The sequence below is a fragment of the Pelobates fuscus genome, chromosome 5 (assembly GCF_036172605.1).
Source record: "Pelobates fuscus isolate aPelFus1 chromosome 5, aPelFus1.pri, whole genome shotgun sequence".
Taxonomy (NCBI): domain Eukaryota; kingdom Metazoa; phylum Chordata; class Amphibia; order Anura; family Pelobatidae; genus Pelobates; species Pelobates fuscus.
In genome coordinates, this window is record NC_086321.1 from 336455084 (window position 1) to 336474881 (window position 19798).

Here is a 19798-nt window from a genome sequence, read left to right on the forward strand (position 1 = left end):
CATTTGATGTGTGCAACATAAATAGTTGGTGATACATATAAGTACGTTTGCTACAATTCTGAGATTGGTTAGATTGTTTATTCAGTTATATTGTTTAATAGTCTAAACTGGGACTGGTGATGATTTTTATTGTTGGAGCGCTCACATATTCAGTTTAATCTCTATGTATGTATTACAGATCCTCAAGTCACTCGATTTATATGTGATGCAGCCCTGTGATATACATACTTTAAGATTTTTGTTTATTCAGTTCCTAATTTAATTTTATGTTGTTTTTTTTTTGTTTTTTTTGTTTTTAGCTCTGTTAAACACTCAAACAATCTGGAACTCCTACAAAAGAGGAATAGAAGGATTTGGGTCCAGGATAGGGACTGTCCTTCCCAAATAAGGGCACTTGGGAGGTATGCTTTACATTTATACGTTTTATTGCAATTTCACAGTCATAATGGACAGACTAAACATTTATCTAATATGAACCTTGCCTTTTACACAATTCAAAGTTGCGCTTTTTCAACCCTACCTTCTGCCAGTTGAGTTTGGCACCATCACTACTTGTTAAACTATGTAGACAGATAAATTAATCACAAAAATTAAAAAAAATTAAAAGATTTTTTTTAAACCACATTAAACTAGACCACGTGATTTGGAATTATAATAAAATAATGTATATAAAATACAGTTCGGCGGATGTGACATGCCTTGGTCCACACATACCCACAGCACAACCTTACACAACAACAGATCATGCGCGGCTTCCTATACAAACTGTCACTGTCAACACAGTGCGTTCCAAGCCTCGCTCTGCAGGTTCCCTTAAAAAAAACACACACACACAAAAAAACAACCTTGTTCCGGGTAACGACACGCCCCGCGCGAGCTGCCATTGGCCAGAGGGCGCAAGCTAGCAGACGGCGACCAATAGGCGCTCGGCTCCGCTTTTCGTCACGTGACCGGGGCGAGAAGCCAGCCATCTTGCTGCGGTTGCTGTGTAGTAGACTATCTATCCGCCCTGTGGGTTGCGGAAGCAGTTATCCGGCTGGGCCTTGGGTACCTTTTAAAGGAAAAGCCCGACTGATGCGTAAAAAGGTCAGAGAGGGGAGAACAGCTTGTGTATTGCTGGGATGAAGGAGTTAGGAATATAAAAGGGAGGGGAGGATGTTTAAGGAAGCTAAACAAACTGACAGACAGGGTTATGGGAATTTGTCAGATCTGCAGCTTTTTAATAAGCTCGTTTGTGGTACCCATAGATGAATAAGGTTAGTAATACTGGAGTTTACTTATGTGGTGTGTTAGGGGAGGAGAGAGAGAACACAATATCCTGACAACAGGGAGGCAGGTGATGCTATATCCCTTGGTGAGGTAGAGATGGTTGACACCATACCATACACCAGGGGTTAGTTTTTTGCATTTTCAAATATTAACACTAACTTTGGCCAGTGTTTGTGACCAAGTGGCTACTAAAAAGGACTGGACATACTCCATTTGCAATACCTTGGGTTGTCTACTTTGCAAATGGTATGCCATCATGGGGGTAATTCTCATTCCTGGGCTGCCATATGGTCTAAAAGGCAACGTAACCAACCTAGCGAATTTCAATGTGAAAAAACTAAAATATGTTACATGCTATATTTGACCCTGTAACTTCCCAAAACACTATACAACATGTACATAGGGGTACTGTTTTACACGTGAGACATCACTGAATCCAAATATGTGTATGTTACTGCAGTAAAAGCAAACAATATTTTGACATTCACAGTTAAAATGTCACGTAGAAAAAAATTCTTATTTTTCTCCCATTTTTTATATTTTTTTCATATTAAATTATGTTCCATACCTAAATATTTGATGTTAAACGAAAGCCCTGTTTCCCCTGAATAACATGATATATAATAAGTGTGGGTGCATTTAATATGAAAGAGGTGAATTACGGTTCGACAGACATATAGCGCAAATGCCAGGTTTTGTTTACGTTTTGTTTGGATCTTAAGGGGTTAAAGTGAGCGTTTTTCATTGTTGTGTTTACTGTTTTTACCAATAAACCTGTGCTGAGCAGGAGTTTATTGTAAGTTAGCATTCACAGCAATTCTAGTTCACAATGGATGAGTGAAGAGCAAGTACACTGAAGCTGCTATCAGTTTTATAGATGGCTTTATGCTCATTTATGCAATTGGAGCTGTCGAGCATGACCTCAGCTCATGTCCCTTCAAAAAAAGAAAAGCAGGGAGACAGGTGACTAGTGAGTTTTTGTTTTTTTTTATTTAAAAAAATAAATAAAAATATTACATTAACTTTTAGTTTTCATCTTGTGCAAAAATCTGTCACTGTTAATCTTTCAGTTCATCCAATAATCATATCCACTTCTTAAGCGGTTTCCTTTAGAGCATTTCCTGGCAAGGGATGCAAAAAGACTGAGGAAATTATGGGCACAGTTTAACCCCTTAAGGACACATGACATGTGTGACATGTCATGATTCCCTTTTATTCCAGAAGTTTGGTCCTTAAGGGGTTAATGGTATAACCCTTGAAAAATGGGTAGTATTGGTCCTTACATTCAAGAGAATTGCCAAATGTACAATTCCGTATAAAGTGGCTTTCAGCTGCTAAGTTAAAATGCTGGAATGTTGAATGTGTTTAGTTGTTTTATTAAACATTTACCAAACATGCTAAATATTGGATAAACATACTATAATTTGAAACTGCATAGCAGTCTTTTGCTGCTGTAAACAAAGGGCTAACATTCCTAAAATAGATCATGTAGTTTGGTACTTACAAAGTCACCCAGGACAGTTTTTTGCAGTGTTTTTGTTTATTCCCTTGGTGTGTTACTGTATCCACTAAAAATAAGACCGAGAATTGAAAGAATTTCAGAGACACAAAAACTGTATAATGTAATTGTTTAGGTGAAAAGCTTGCAAAGTACATTACTGTATACTTTTTGAAAAAAAATAACTGCAGGAACAGCAATGTTTTCATGTCAGGGTTGGCTGTCGAATTGACCGCTACTATTTCAATCAGATGGTCTTAGCAAGACCATCTGTTTAGCACAGCCTAGCATTTTACTGCGCATGTGCAATTGCCTCCCAATGCTTTCTTATGGGTAATCATAGGATTGGCTGAGATCAAGAAGCTCGATGATCTCTGACAAAAAGGAGAATGAAGGTGAGTGGGAGAAAAGGCAATTCAAATCACCTTTCATCCCTGGCAGTGGGGAGCTAAAAGTGCTAAATATCAGGAATTCAGAGTGAATTACTAATTAAAGGCCAAAATAGCCAAATCTAAGTCAACTGCATCTAGTTTGACTACTTAATCTTAATTTGACCTTAAAGGGACACTCAACATTTCTAAACCACAAGTGAGACAACCTATCATTCAGACATCCGGTCCTCCTACTTCCAGGTTGTTTAGATCTGTGAAGCTAAATTCAAGATGTAGGCAGTTGCCCAGTGTACCTGCTTTGCAAAGACTTTTCATTGAGCTGCATTGGAAAGAAGTCTGTCTGGAGAAGAAGGGTGACTTGCAAAGGCTTCAGACAAGATATTTGCAGCTTATGCAGGCTCTTTTTAGATTTACCTCTAATGGGAAAAAATGCATGATGAAATGCAGTGATATTTTCATTGGGAGTATATCTATTAAGCAGTGATCTTCGCTGTACACATATTAGTGTTTTTTTTTTAAAACAGTAAAATGTATTACAACAACGATATCGTCAGTGACATGTTTTGCATTTTTCACACACAAATGGCACTTATACTGACGATATAATTATTGTGATACGTTTTACTGTTTTAAAACCCTAATATTTGTGTTCAGCAAAGTCTTCCGAGTATAGCAGTACCCCTCATGTACAGGTTTTATGGTGTTTTCAAAAGTTAGAGTCAAATATAAGGCTTGCGTTTCAGTTTTTTTTACATTAAAATTCGCCAGGTTGCCTTTGAGACCGTATGGTAGCCCAGGAATGAAAATTACCCCCATGATGGCAGTAGTAGACAACCCAAGGTATTGCAAATGGGGTATGTTCAGTCTTTTTTAGTAGCCACTTAGTCACAAACACTGGCTATAGGTAGCCAGACCACTTACGCTCATTGAAGTGGCCTGGGTGCACTGTCCCAGCACCCTTAAAGGAGCACTATAGTGCCAGGAAAACAACTAGTTTTCCTGGCACTATAGGGTTATTAGGTAGTAGGTGGAAATATTAATTTATATTAAAAGAACACTCAAGGCAAAACAGCCCAATCTAAATGAAGCCCCCGGGTGCATTCTTACCTTCAGGGGTTAAACTGTTGTTGAACGGTTTAACCCCGAAGTTGCCTCCAGCGCTGATCTCAGCTCCCACCAAGGCGGCATCCGGCTGCTGAAACTTTAGATCCAGGACGTGGGAGGTGTCAACTGACAGGAGCACTGCTGATCGGCAGTGCTCAGTCAACTAACACTCTCATCCAATCAGTGACTCCCCATTCACAAAACTGGCTTGGCAAAAGGTACGTTTCTTTCCAAGCCAGTTTTGTGAATGGGGAATTACTGGTTGTCTGTCTGAGAGTGTCAGTTTACCACTCCTGACCAATCAGCAGCCCCCCTGCATCAAATTTAAGTCTGCATTGTGATTATGCATATGTGGAATTCTGAATCCTCCAGTGTTCGTGCATGAAAGGGCTCCCCAGAAGTATGTGGAAATCACATGCACCCAGTGTTAATCACATGTCTTTTGGAATACCTTCCTTGTAGATCTCATATGCATCACATAAATTTAGGCAAAATTACCATAGAATGTCTGAAAATACCACAAAGCATTTTCTCTGCCCTGTCCAGGTAACCACCATTCCTTCAACTTTGCTTCCAACGGTATCTCTATGAATATTCAGTGCCTCCGCTATCTTTTTGTATCCTGTTCTTTGTTTGTGAAGGGAATTATGTTTTCTCTTAACCTTGTGGGACATTCTTTTGACTTAACCATATTTCTAACATGCAGTCAAACATGAACCTCAACAAACCCCTAGCTAGTTCAGGTATTTTAAGTGTTCCAGCTTAAGCACACGAGGTGCAAACAATCAAAGGCTTCATTAGGTGCATCAGGTATGATTGACACAACACCTGTTTTGCTTATTTGTGCTGTTGTTATGGATTCTCTTTAGGGGGTTGAATAATTGTGAGAAGTCATTATAAGAGGCATTTTCAATTGGATTTGGGGAAACCGCAGCATTTGTTGTATTAAACTTGCTCAATTGGTGTTTGATTTTGTTAATTGCAAACAGTTGAAAGTCTGAATTTTGACAATCCTGATTTTTCAATGGTGGTTGAATAATTTTGTGTGTGCGTGCGTGCGTGAGCGTGCGCACGCACCCCTTTCAGTGTTCTGAATGCTTATCACTTCGCCACCTCACCCTTTTTATTCAAAAGGTTACAACTGTTTAATTGTTCCAGACGTTTGCCATCTTCTAAGCAATTCTTCTCTTTTCAGACATCGAGCTGCAAGAAGCACTCATAATGTACTCTGAGTGGAGGACTCTGCACCTCGTCATAAAAAATGACCAGGGTAACACCAGTGTGCTTCACTGCTATCCTGAGAACGTGGGCCGAGAAGTTGCAAATTCAGTGGTTCGACCACTGGGACAAGTACTTAATACTCCCTCGAGCATCGGAAATGAAAGCATTTTAAAAACCGACAAGGAGGTAAGCTCCTCAGCTGCAGCTTCTTTTGTTAGTTAAAAATATGCTCTGGGAAAAGGGCTCCTCCCATGAATTCTGTGTTTGGATATTGTTCTATTAATATCTATGAATATGTAGAAGAGGTTTTTCCTGTTATATATGTATGTCCAGATTTTCTTCTTTAAAAACAGTGTTCTGAATTATCCAAAGATTGTTTTTATGTATAAACAGGAAATAATGGGCCAGTTGTTGCTTATGTCATTGAGACATAATTCAGCTGCATTGAAATGCTCATAATTCTGATTTATATGAGATTAGAAGTCATCGAAATCGAGAGTGATCCTATCTCTTGTGCTCTGTTAAAGTAAACCATGTCATGACAGGTTTACGTATATAGCCCCCCTTCCCATAAACATTGAATATTTAATTTTACCTATTGCCTTCTCTCCTGTACCATGATCATATTGTCAATTGTGGGTGTAACACAAGTCCCAGCTTCTGTCTTTCCTCTGCTTCCGCAAGCAGGGCTATTCTACCGCTTAACACATTGCCACCAGATCCGTGTCAGAATGGAGACTCAGTTGTCAGAGTACTATCACAGCAGCTACAGAGCTTGCACTCTAGTTGCTCTACCGAAGAGCAGGAGAATAGCCCTTAGAAGGGTTATCATTCCCCTGTCACTTGTTAGTGCAGAGGTGTAAACTTCTATGCCAGCTACTGATTGACAAGGTGGGGAAGGGACGATATTTTTAAAGTGGCCCTGTCAACTATGTCCCCACCCCCTCCAAAATTTGTATTTTATCAAAATAAATAATGTAATTTTTTTAAATTAATATATATTGACATAAATTTCTCTGCTTGACAAAAGGCAGCATCAAGCCTTGTCGAAGCTTGTCAAGTGACTAGTGACAGTTGAGGGGTAAAGGCTCTGTCTATGGTGGATCTTGCTGATGCATGTCCCTTTAACAGATAACTCTAATTTCCTATATTCAGGTAGAGGTAATATGTGCAATAGCATTTTACTTGGCCAATACAGATTTATTTTTTATTTATTTTTCATATTTTAGAGTTGCACTTCTTGAAAGAATGAATGTCATTCGCGACTTGATACAATCTATACAGATCTAATTACTGGTCTTTTGTGAAAAAGCATAGCCATATTTTGTTTCTTTATGTGAATTGGTTTTATTTTTTTCGTGGAATAGCCCCCAGAGAACCTGACACACCTATACATAAGGGGTATCACTATACTCAGGAGATGTTTCGGAACACATATTTGGGTGTTTGGCAGTAACCCTTAAAGGATCACTATAGTGTCAGGAAGGGGTTAAAACCCCTTCAGCAGTTTACCTTAATCCAGCGCTGGTGACCTCTCCTCCCCCGCCGATGTCAGCTCCCGAGTGGAGCGAAATGCGAATCCGCGGCAAGTGCCGCTGCGCATTTAAACAGTCCAAAGGAAACTATTTCTCAATGCTTTCCTATGGACGTTCTGCACGCTGAATGCGAATTTCGCATCCAGCATCGCAGATGCGCCTCTAGCGGCTGTCAGGAAGACAGCCACTAGAGGCTGGATTAACCCTGCAGTGTAAACATTGCAGTTTCTCTGAAACTGCTATGTTTAAATCTGAAGGGTTAAAACCTGAGGGACCTGGCACATGTATTCTTAAATTGCTGTGTCAATTTTTTTTATTTTTTATTTTTTATTTGGCATAGATTGGTGGTAAAATGGTTGCATGAAAAGTGTCATAATATCCCAAGTTTAATACCTTAGGTTGTCTTCTTTAAAAAAAAAAAAAAAAAAATATATATATATATATATATATATATATATATATATATATATATATATATATATATATACATGTAAAGGGTTATTCAGGGATTACTGACAGATATCAGTGTTACAATGTAACTTGCATTCATTTTGAAAAAAATAATGGTTTGGAAATGGCAAATTTGTACTTGTACTTAGCCCTATATATTTCCCAAAAAAGCTAAGAACATGTTAACATTGGGCATTTCTATACTCGGGACAAAATTGTGAAAATATTTAGCATGGGTATTTTTTGGCGGTTGTAGATGCGTAACAGATTTTGGGGGTCAAAGTTAGAAAAAGTGTTTTTTTTTTTTTCATATTACATTTTTTTTACAGTAAATTATGATATGATGAAAATAATGATATCTTTAGAAAGACCATTTAATGGAGAGAAAAACGGTATATAATATGTTTGTGAGTACAGTAAATGAGTGAAAATTACAGCTAAACACCGCAAAAATTTAAAAAGAGCCCTGGTCCTTAACGGTAAGAAATTTGAAAAACAGTCTGGTCACTAAGGGGTTAAATAATGCATTACACTTTAACTAAACCCATTAGATTTTATACAGTAGATTTCGTTGGCTAACACAATTCATGACTTAAGCTGAATGGCATTTAAGTCAAAAGACTAAAGCTAAATCAAAATTTGCTGTCAAAATTTACCCTATGACACCGTAAACTGGAAAAACCTAAATAGCATCACATTAATAAAGTAATTTCTACAGAAGTTTTGGAACTAGGACATTTATGCAACTGCCATGGTTTGACTTATTTCCTTGTGTATGATGGCTGCTGCTCCTTGCCTGCATTACCTCAGCCAGAGAGCTGGACTTTCTCTGACTCTCTCAGCTGATAAGTTAACCATCAAGAGAGCTAATGGAAGTAGCTTTGGGCTCTCCAGGCTGAGAGAGTGGGATCAGCGCCTGGCATATCCTATATAAGTCTAAACGTTCTAAAACAGTTTGAATACTGGCATTGGAGGTGAAGCGGCCAGGGAGCTATAGTGGCGATGGAGCTTGCGGTGTTCATTTAGCAGCACATGTGAAATGTACCAAGCTGTGACATCTCTCCCATTTACTCATCAATTAAAGAGAGTGTGAGCATGAGCTTGTAGTGTATGTTTGTTATATTACAGATAATACCTGAATTGAAAACACTTGTTTTTCATATGCAATTTCTAGTAATTAATGTTTGTGTCAAACCTACCAGGTAAAATGGACCATGGAGGTGATATGTTATGGGCTCACATTGCCATTGGAAGGGGATACTGTAAAGTTTTGTGTTGATGTTTACACTGATTGGATGATGGCCCTCGTGTCTCCAAAGGATTCCATTCCGCAGCCAGTTGTCAGAGAGCCCAACATGTATGTCCAAATCATTCTCAAACATCTACAGAATGTCTTTGTTCCAAGGTAAGAAATAGCATTTGTAGCTGACAGATGAAACCTATATTTGAATTTGATCATCACCCGTTCAGTATGCCCTAGCAGTGTACATATCGGATCGGTTTTATTTGGATTAAAATAAAGTATGAGCTGCTAGCAGATATATCATGGTAGAACTGTGGGAATTCCTGATGATCCTACATTTTATTTTACTCCCCACTTCATAATATTGAAATCATTTTATATTATGTAAGTAGGAGAGATTGAGAGGGGGTTGGTGGATAGTGAAAAAAAAACAGCAAAAAGTTAATCCTCTTTGACCATTCTCATCCAGAAAATAAATTTTATATATATATATATATATATGTATTTTCTGGATGAGAATGGTCAAAGAGGATTATATATATACATACACACACAAAATACCCCTGCACTCCAACTAAAGAAAAACAGTACCTGGTGCTCTGGTGGCTTAATCATAAACAAAGTGAAAATACCGGCACTCAAGGTTTTCCAGAAGATAACTTCTCCATTTATTGCGGAAGAAAAATTTGACGTTTCAGCTCCACTGGGGAGCTTTCATCAGGACACAAACATTTATAAAACTGAAAAGACTTATATAGGACATGTAATCATGTGGTACTTACAATCAGCTGGTTTTCATTGCCTTCAGCCACCGAGTTTACTATGCCCGCCCATTAATTTCAAAGGTACTTCCATGTTCCGTCTTGGGTGAAGGCTATGAGGCGCTGGAGCAGTCTGCTCCCTTCTGTGTGCCGGTGCTTGGCATTTAGGGGAGTGAGTGAGGCTTCTTGACGTAGGGCATTCTCCCCTGATTGCTTCTGTGGTTTGGTTGCCACCAGCCTCTTCAGTTTCAGCTGCTCGGTCGCTGCCTAGCTCATGAAAGCCGCTTGCTGCACTGATATTTGAGTCAGCTTTGTCTGTGCGAGATTTCACGATGAGGGCTGCCGCCATTTTAGACGTGTGGCCTGCGGTTGTGTTCAGGCTTTCCACTCGCATAAAGAAATTTTTCCGCCCCACACATACACCACTAACCTCACTTTGTGTAACGTAGTGTAGTGAGCTGACCCTGCTCTGTAGCAGGTTACTGTGGTGCTCAGATGGCGCTGGATGGTTTCCTCTGGATGCAAGTTCCAGTCCGTGGGTACTTCGCACATGTGGCTGGCGTGCGGCGGCCATCTTGGGAGGGTGCTGCCGTTGAGGGGTATCTCCTCGTACCCCAGGGTCTGGGGCTCCGCTTGATCTCCGTTGCCGGTTGATAGGGAGAGTTTGCCTCCAGTTTGCGCCGATTTTCGGTCCCCCAAAGCGGGAGCTCAGACAGAGCGCGTCTGATCCCGTTGGCGGTCCGGCCCCGCCCCCATTTGCACTGTGTGTGTGTATATATGTATATATGTATGTATGTATGTATGTGTGTGTGTGTGTGTGTGTGTGTATATATATATATATATATATATATATATATATATATATATATATATATATATATATATATATATATATATATTTTGAGATCCTGTATGGGAATGCTCAAAAAGGGTTTGAGTTTTTGCGTTTTTCATTAAACCAACCCCCCCACCCCCCAAAAAAAAGTTCCTAGTGCTACAACCAGCTCCTCGGATGTCACAGCTCCAGGAGAGTGAAAATGTATTCTCCTACGTAATTGGCAGTCAGTTGAGTAGAAAATCAGAAGCACTATATAAAAAAATAAACAAAAATGTTTAAAATAGGATTTTGTCTGTATATACTGAAGATAAAGCTGTGAGTTCAGTGGCTCCTGTCTGACTTGCGGTGAAGGAGTAAAGTGTATGTCTTACATTAACACTGCTAATGTAAACCATGCAGCTTGCTCGCTGAATACTGACTTCTTTCAAAAATGGTTCTTTCTTCACCTTTTAAGTACAATAATTCTAGAAAACCTTATATAATACTCGAGGAATAAGCTATATTATTGTATTTCAGTCTATATATCTATTGCTGTATCCTATATAACTTTTTGGGCATTGGAGTTACTAAATAACCTCAATTTATGTAACCCCTTAAGGACACATGACATGTGTGACATGTCATGATTCCCTTTTATTCCAGAAGTTTGGTCCTTAAGGGGTTAAATGTGCTATGGTCGTTGCTGCCGCCCAGGAGTTTGAGCACAGGACTTATTTTTGTGTATTTTATATAACATTTTGCTGCACTTTCTCAAAACATTCACAATTACCACATCCATAGGTACTACACTAATCGTTTGTAAATTATAAATACGATTTATAGCCAGGCTGAAATTATCCTTCTCACCAGGTAAGTGGCAGCACTGTCACTTTAAAGGTCACATCATTGCTTTATGCGTGGATCAGCAGACATTTTCTCCTTGAGCATTTAATTATGACTCTGCAAATACACTACATGTTTAAAAAGTGTGAGAATATTTCTCAGATATGTAAATTGGTTGGTACTTTCACATATATACAAACATCAAATCAGGGGGGCGGGGCCGGGCCGCCGAGCCGAGCGGTCGCACCTCACACCGGCTCCGGTGGCGAAGAGCCTAAAAACAACATAAAAACAACATGAACCGTATGGAAAAACTCACGGCACCTGCAGAACACAGAAATCGAAGAGGAGAGCGGGTGGAAAGGAACCGGGGAGTGAAACCCTCGACGCACACAGCGACCCCCGAGGCCTGAACCACGCTGCCTGAGCGGGACACATGGCGCGCAAGTAAGGCGCGGATGATCTGGCCCGGCCCTGCTACCCCCCCCACCCGGCCGGGGGGGTGATCCCGGCCCAAAAGTCAGAACTTCAGAGGCTGGAGGAGGAGGTGGCACACCCGGTGCATGACGCTCCAATACACGGGGCTAAACAGGCCGACAGATGCACAGCATTCACGCACGAAACTGAACCCCATGCTGGGGTACCTGGACCCCCGGGGCGGTGGAACTCACATTTGGACTCCCCCGGGCGGCGGACGGGTCGATGGAGAGCCAGCCCTGTACCCCGGACTTGGTGGTGATCCGGGAGGTACTAGCCCCCAACTCTGCGAGCCCGGTGGGGCTGTGAAGCGCTGGCCCTCTGGCGGACCGGTGGCTAGAGGGCACGAGCCGGCAACATGTCAGTGGCCGGAGGAGGGTGAGGCGAGACAGGGCTGGGGCCCCAGGTAGGCCCTGCTGACGCTGGGGAGGTGCAGGAGGCGAGCACACAGCGGACTCTAAGGATGGGGAGGCCGCCGGACAGCTCCGGTCACCGAGTGCCCACAGCGGGGTGGGGCCCCCTAAAGACACGGTAACCTGCCTGGAGGGGAAAGGGAGGGGAACTGCCATACCCGGGGGAACCGGGGAGACTCAGGGGGGTACGACAGACACACCACGTGCACTACCATTCCGAGGTAGCTATGGGAAGGTCACACCAGAGGGAAGCCCCGAAGTAAAGCCATGAAGAATGCCACCAAATGCACATCGGACGGTTTCACCATGCCGGGCGCCATTACGCCCCCTCCAGTGAAGTGACTTGTCTGTTAAAATTTAGACCCTGCTCCGCAAGGGCCTACCATGTTAATGTTCCTTCGTACATGAGCTCATATACACGGGACATGCTCTTAAATGTGTGTACGTTTTAAGTTAAGGCCACACTGCTAATAGCTAAGCTTTATTATAGCCTCATGGTACCAGATGGAGGCACCGCTTTTACCATAAAGGGATTTACAGTTCTTCCGTTTGAAACAGCAATCACCTGTTTATACATTCCTTCACTTACTTTGCATATTATTATCAGCTCAGCTTTTATTATGTTCATCTCTCCTGCGTAGATTGTTGTCCCAGGCCTACGCCATAGTTCGCTGGCCGTGACCTACCACAGCCTTATGATGCTTCTATGACACATATACTTAGATATATTAAGTCAGGTCGCCGTACATTAACTGACTTGATAGACGTGCTTATGCACGGGTGACAACTGGTCTAGGACAAGTGTTTACACCGCGCTCATGCAACCATGCTACTAGATATAAAAAGAGCTTTTGAGCCAGGCGCAATATTATCAGGCGCAGTACTGACATAAATTAGGTGTTATCTGGGAAAAAAAAAAAACTGTTACGAAGTTTATATACTCTTGATCTACTTATTTGCATGTTTATTAAATTACATATGTGGCTACACGCGCTGAAAGCGCCATCACACACGTAGTTAGACATGGGTATTGCCCAGATGACTAATAAGCCAGTAAAATGCATTAATATACCTGTCTAATGCCTTTGATATACCATATGATGCAAAGTCAATGTACATCCAAATTATTCTTTTGCTTGATTACTCCGATTTATATGCCTCTGCGCAGGCAACCATTTGTTATTTTCAGATTCATAAAATGTCTGCTCACGCCTTTTTATTTGCGACATCAATAAACAAATTTAAAACAAACATCAAATCAACCTGAGACGATTGTGGAATGCCTTTCATATGGCATCATGAAAAGCATTAATTTACTTAAAGTAGATACAAGACACGTGTGTAAGCAGTCCAGCATTTTCAGCTAAAGGAAGATCCCAAGCAGCATAACTGATGATTTAACACAGTATACTGTGCATTTACTTAGAACAGCAGATATAAACCTGCTGCTTCAGTTCCTAACTTCAGAGGAAGATGCTATACTATATCATCTGAATGTAGCTGTCCGTAAAACTGATAGTTGCTTCTACATCTGCCATCCATTTATATGTCCATTCCATTCATCCCATATGATAAACAGAATAGCTACTAAATGCTTAACTACGTATGCCTTACACTTATTCTGGAATCTTATAATCCACATTAGAGAGAAAAGGCGGCGGTGGGAGGGGGAGGCCACACACAGTTTTGGTTTTTTTTCCCCCCATCACAGCACTATATTCTTCTCTACTTTATCCTAAACCCTAAAGAGATGCACTAATGTTCTTACTTTTTTCTTCTCTTTTAGTACTCCTCACAAGGAGCTTTTTTTCCCCCCTCTCTCCCCTCTCTCCCTTTTCGAAACATACTATGTTACGTTGATGCGTTGTGCTTGATTTGACCATGTACAACCAAAACGGTCCAAAGTACTGTATTGTGGTGTAAACCTCGCAAAATATATGTATATTTGAGTGATTGGATAAAATAAAGAATATTACTTTTTTTTTTTTTTTTTTTTTTTTAACCCCTTAAGGACACATGACATGTGTGACATGTCATGATTCCCTTTTATTCCAGACGTTTGGTCCTTAAGGGGTTAAAGTGCACTAGAACACTCCTTGCTTGCTAAAGCATATATATTGGCTAAAAAATAATAATACAAATACAGTCCTTAAAGGATCACTATAGGGCCAAGAATACAAACCTGTATTCCTGACCCTATAGTGTTAAAACCACCATCTAGCCCTCCTGGGCCCCTCATGCCTCCATAAATATAGCAAAATCTTACTGTATTCAAGCCTGATGCTGTAGATCTGCATGCTGTTTGCCTCAGAAAAAATAGCTGTCTACTGACCTCATCAGAAGTGGTGGCCTGATCCAATCACAATGCTTCCCCATAGGATTGGCTGAGACTGACAAGGAGGCAGATCAGGGGCAGAGCCAGTATGATTCAAACACAGCCCTGGCCGATCAGCATCTCCTCATAGAGATGAATTGAATCAATGAATCTCTATGAGGAAAATTCAGTGTCAGCATGCAGAGGGAGGAGATACTGAATGTTTGGATGCATTTTAGGCAGCCATGATCCAGGAAGGATCTCTAACAGCCATCTGAGGAGTGTCCAGTGAAGTTATCACTAGGCTGTAATGTAAACACAGCATTTTCTCTGAAAAGACAGTGTTTACAGCAAAAAGCCTGAAGGTAATGATTCTATTCACCATAACAAATTCAATAAGCTGTAGTTGTTCTGGTGACTATAGTGTATTTTTAAGGTTCAGTCATTTGTACATTTTTGTTACAACTTTTAAGCTAAAAAAGCTGGAAAACTCATTTTTTTTTTTGTTTTCTGTTATTTCTTGAGGTGAAAATTGAAATGGCATGTCTTCTTCCCCTACATGTTAACGATTACATCCTTGAGTTTGTGTTTTTGTTTTTTTTGCCAAAAAAAGCAACCTGTTGCGGGGGGTGGGGGGGCCTGACACTCATGGCGATCGGATGTGCCTTGCATGGGCTCCTCGCCTGAACACAACCTTAGCCCGGACTCTGGCCACATCTCGCCTCTGAAATGCACCCGGTGAACACATACCGGAGCTACAACGGGGCAGGCTCGAGTGGCAGCGGCTGGGGGCCGAGTTCCGAGGTAGAAGGTACCGGAGGGGACGGTGCGGCCTAGTCGAGCTGTGGAGCGGGAGGGAGGGCCGCTTTCCCAATCTAGCGGGTCCTAGGCTGGTGCTGAAGCCTCCAAGAGCCCCGTTACCCCCCCCCCTTGGGACCGGTGGGGGTTATCCCGGTCCCCACCAGGCAAGTCTGCACTGTTCTCTTATGCAGTCACACGACAAAGGCAGACAGATCCCGCGAGGCCACACTAAAATGGCCGACAGCAGTGCAGCAGTTCCAGAGACCAGAGTGGCGTGCAAGACTCACCCAGCCCGAACCGGCAAGGTGGGAGATCCCACGAAAAGCTCTCGACCTCCACGCTAACCAGCCTTGGCAAAGACCCCAAGACACCCAAGCATCAAAGAAGCCTGCATACTCCTGCACTCCCACAAAGCAGTGGCACTCCCAGGACCCATCAACTACCCTGAAGCCTGCACCACGGACCTGCACCTGGAGGGCACCCAGTGACACCACTCCCATGCCCCCACTCAACACCGCGGCAGATCGCTCCATGGCATGGGGGCACCTCTGGTACCGTACCCATACTCACCCAACAGCAAGGAGAAATGATGGGAACGGACCTCAATAACTGCACTCAGCAGTGGGACTTTGGGACTCTGTAGCCATGATAGCTATCACACAGGGACTATTCCCACGCACAGGGAACGCAAATAGTCGGAGCTGGCAGTGACCCCAGCCTGTATATCACTATTAAGGCACACACAGCTTACATATCTCTGAGTTAACCCCACCTGGTGCCGCGGTGGCTGCAGACATCGACACGCACACACCCTCTCTGATAGAGCTAAAGTTAAGGCTAATGTTCAGGATAATGTTAATGCTTAAGCTAATGTTCAATGTGAATGCCACTTTGGTGTTGACTTTCTGCATTAAGATGCCGATGGCGCACTATGCCTGGTGGAAACTTACTCTAAACGTACTCTAATAAGCTTGTAACCCTCTAATTATATGCCATAGTCAGTCGGAAAATCACACTGTGTACCTAATGAATAGTCACTTATAACTGACAGGTTGCTCTATAGCTTGAGGAAACTTCGTTATATAAAATTAAAGAATGATCTAAGTAACTACGCATGCGCAAACTAAAAAATCGTGCTTGTAATCCGTATGTCTTGACTCTCAAAAATCAAATGTGCACTGTTTTTGATGCCATACCAATGTTTTAAGATGTTTACGTATTTGTCTGCACCAGCTGTTGTGGCAGTGCAAACGGTTGTTACCACTATGCACGAACCTGTTGCAACTTGTTTAAACTATGTTTATAATTTAATAAGACAACCTCTTTAGGCAGATAATTCCACATCTTTATTGTTCTTACTGTAAAGATCATTTAACCTTGTCCACTAATGCAGGTAAAATTCCCTTTCTTAACCCCTTAAGGACACATGACATGTGTGACATGTCATGATTCCCTTTTATTCCAGAAGTTTGGTTTTAAGGGGTTAAAGTCTAAATGGTTGTCCTTATCAGAACCATTTATACATGAAGAGAAGCGGTTTTTTGTTTTTTTTTCCCAGGAAGTTGGTAACATGCGCACATCCACTCAGAATTAGAATAGTGGTGTTTTATTGTTTGAATACTTGGTTGTTCCTTTCTTGTTTAACATTGCTGATACTATTTTTGTTTGCAAATATTATGCAGAGCGTACAGTTAATGTGAAGTTTAAAAAAAAAAAAAAAAAAAAATTTAAAGCAAATAGATTTATGTTTAAACTCCTCTTTTACTTCTCTTATAGGCAGGACTCAGCAGGGAGTCAAAGTAGACTTTGCCTGCAAGTTCTACGATCTGTCCAGAAGCTGGCCAGGGATTCAGCAAGCATGACCCGTGAGACCTGGGAGGTTCTGCTCCTGTTTCTTTTGCAAATAAATGACACCCTTCTGGCTGCTCCCACGGTGACAGGTTTGCTAAGTTCAAACTATCAGGGTTGTTTACTAAAGGGTAAATCATTGGGAAATTTTAAAGGAAGACCATAACCACTACAGCCCACTGTAGTGCTTGTGGTGCCAGGATTGCCCTGGCTCCCTCCCACCGTGTGAAGCCAAACCAATTTACTGTGGGGGTGAGTCACATCCTTCTGTGCGGCCTGGAAGCTCCTGCACTGGTTTTGAGTGCTCCTCTCTTAATGCTTGTGGTGGTGAAGTTTTATGTGGCAATGACATTGGAAAGAGTATTTCTGTATTTGTGATTCTGCTGGGTTTTATATATGTTCTCCTAACTACTTGAATATCCCTAATGCTGAAAATGCATTGCCTTACTGCAAAGGCATTTCATTGTATAATTTAGAATCACATCTTGTTCTTTTCCCTCTACCATTTGGTACTCTAACTCCTTCAGGACTAAGGCATGTCACTGCTGTCATGATAAAAATGGATTTGGCTAGCCCTGTTCCCAAAGGAGTTAAACCATGAGTTCCTGTTTACACTTAGAATAGACATGTCCACACTTAATCCGCAGACTACATTGCATTCTTAAAAAGCATTTATTTTGTAGCATGTTTTTAAAGTGCTATTTTTAATTCCCATGATCCTCCAGTTTCAGGACATGACTTATTGTTCTCGCATTTCCTTTTGTGAAATAGAATTCCACCCTTTGTTGATTTCCTCTGCAGCAAAGCTGACAACAATGTTAACTTGTTCCATTTTGCCCCTTGTGGGTTTTGCTTTGGTTTGTGAAGAGACCGCAGGGTAGACCATGTCTACAATTTTAAAGATAGATTTTATATTTAATTGTACTACTTATTTTTATAGTTAACTTTATATTTTAAGCAAATGCATTTCTTTAAAACTAAAAAATAAAACTTTTTTAAAAAAAAATTCTGCCAAGATACACAGGCTTTGTTTGGCCTCTGCTGTGTGTGTGTGTGTGTGTGTGTAGTATTTTAATTCCTCCCCAGCTCAGAGTGTGTGCATGCACTATGAACCAGGGAAAACTGTCCAATCAAATGCTTGATCATTTAACCGTTTTTTGTTTGTTTGTTTGTTTTTTGGGGGGTAAAGAGGTTGTGTGCTCTTTTTTTATTTTTTTATTTTTTTTTATATCAAATAAGGTGGTGTGGTGGGTTAATAATGGCAAATAATAGAGCTAAAAATAGATTATGGAGAAAAGGGTTATAGCAACCCTATATGTTTTTTTTTAAAAAAAAAAAAAAGGAAGAAAGGGGGATCACTGTGCCTAGAGGGTTATCAACTACACCTTGCAGACTAGGCCCAAAGAAGTCTGAAATGATTGTCCAGGGTTGCTGTATTACTCATGCAGAAGGAACTTGCCAGCATTTCAGATCTGGACTACCTTGATAGCTGAGATCAGTCTAATTTGCAAATGGTATAGGTTATCTTTGTTGGGACTCAACTGAGCAAAAATGTGTTTGAGATCCGAGTGTGAACTAACCGAAGGACAAGCTATAGAGGTTTCTCTGTAACAAAAACGGAGATTATGAGAACGGACAAAAGATTTACTTTACAAGAGTGGTATAAAGTATCTATGGGGAACTTACTCATTGAAACAACATCGAACAGTTATCAAGCCCAGAGATGTTTGAGATTCCGGCTTTCTTTTTCTCTGCTTCTTCATCTTTGTAAAGCCGGTACATTTAGATGTGCCCTTAATGGCAACGTATATGTCAGGTTTAGAAGCTTTCCTGTTTAATTAATGGCTTTTTCAGATTTATTAGTTTGGTAAGCTATGGGTAGATTTTTTTTTTTTTTTTTATATATTCCTACAATGTATTTGACAGGTTACATTACAGAAGAAGGGGAGCCGTTACGCTGAAGAGTTTACAATATGAAAAGCTATTCCAGTCAAAGCATATGTTCCGTTTTTTGGGGGTTTTTTTTTTACTTGTTGGTAACACTTTGGATTTTGTTTCCCTAAGGTGGCATTGCAGAGAACCTGGCTGATAAGCTGATTGGTGTGCTCTTTGAGGTCTGGTTTTTGGCCTGCACACGCTGCTTTCCCACTCCACCCTACTGGAAGACAGCCAAAGAAATGGTGGCCAACTGGAGACACCATCCTGCTGTGGTAGAGCAGTGGAATAAAGCCATATGTGCTCTTACTTCTAGGTAAGGAACATGCTGGTTTACAAGGGAGAAGGCAGGAGATTAGTTTTTATAAATAAGCTTAAAGTGTGTGTATATATAAGTGAATGGAATATCGTTTTATTCTGTAGATTTTTATATCTTTTTCTCTCCCGAACAAGAAAGTTATATAGGTTCATTTTAAAATGTAAAACAATAAATTTGAGAACAGAAACCAAAGCAATATTGCAAAACAATTGAGATTGAAAGAAGACAGAGTAAAGTTGTAGTGTGTGATCTGCTGTTTGTGGTTTGTGTGTATGTATGATAATAAAGAAGGCAGGGGCATACGTAGAGCATTTGGCACCCGGGGCGGATTCTAATTTGGTACTCCCCAAAAAATGTAAAGAAAAGGGGTGGCGGGGCTTGACTGGCATGAGCTCCTGAAGATTTCTTATAATCTCTTAAGCTGATTCTTGCTACGCCAACCTGACACCAGAAGACCCTGCTGTGACACTGCAACCCCGGGCTACCAATCTGGCTGTTGGCACCTCGTCAACTGGTCAGCATCTTACTGGAGCAAGCCTGAGGCCTAGTTGTGGCCTA

The 19798-nt window shown here is 41.2% G+C and overlaps 1 protein-coding gene across 4 annotated transcripts in view; it reads left to right on the forward strand.

Annotated features, from left to right (window-relative positions):
• Window positions 1-968: 968 nt before the first annotated feature.
• The window catches only part of RALGAPB (Ral GTPase activating protein non-catalytic subunit beta), a 69389-nt gene continuing 50559 nt past the window's right edge, over window positions 969-19798 (forward strand). For all 4 annotated transcript variants that reach the window (XM_063455743.1, XM_063455744.1, XM_063455745.1 and 1 more), the window contains exons 1-5: window positions 969-1086; window positions 5459-5670; window positions 8672-8874; window positions 16915-17078; window positions 19051-19237. In XM_063455743.1, coding sequence (XP_063311813.1) covers window positions 5485-5670; window positions 8672-8874; window positions 16915-17078; window positions 19051-19237 — 740 coding nt within the window. In that variant the 5' untranslated portion in view covers window positions 969-1086; window positions 5459-5484. The remainder of the gene's footprint in view (window positions 1087-5458; window positions 5671-8671; window positions 8875-16914; window positions 17079-19050; window positions 19238-19798) is intronic.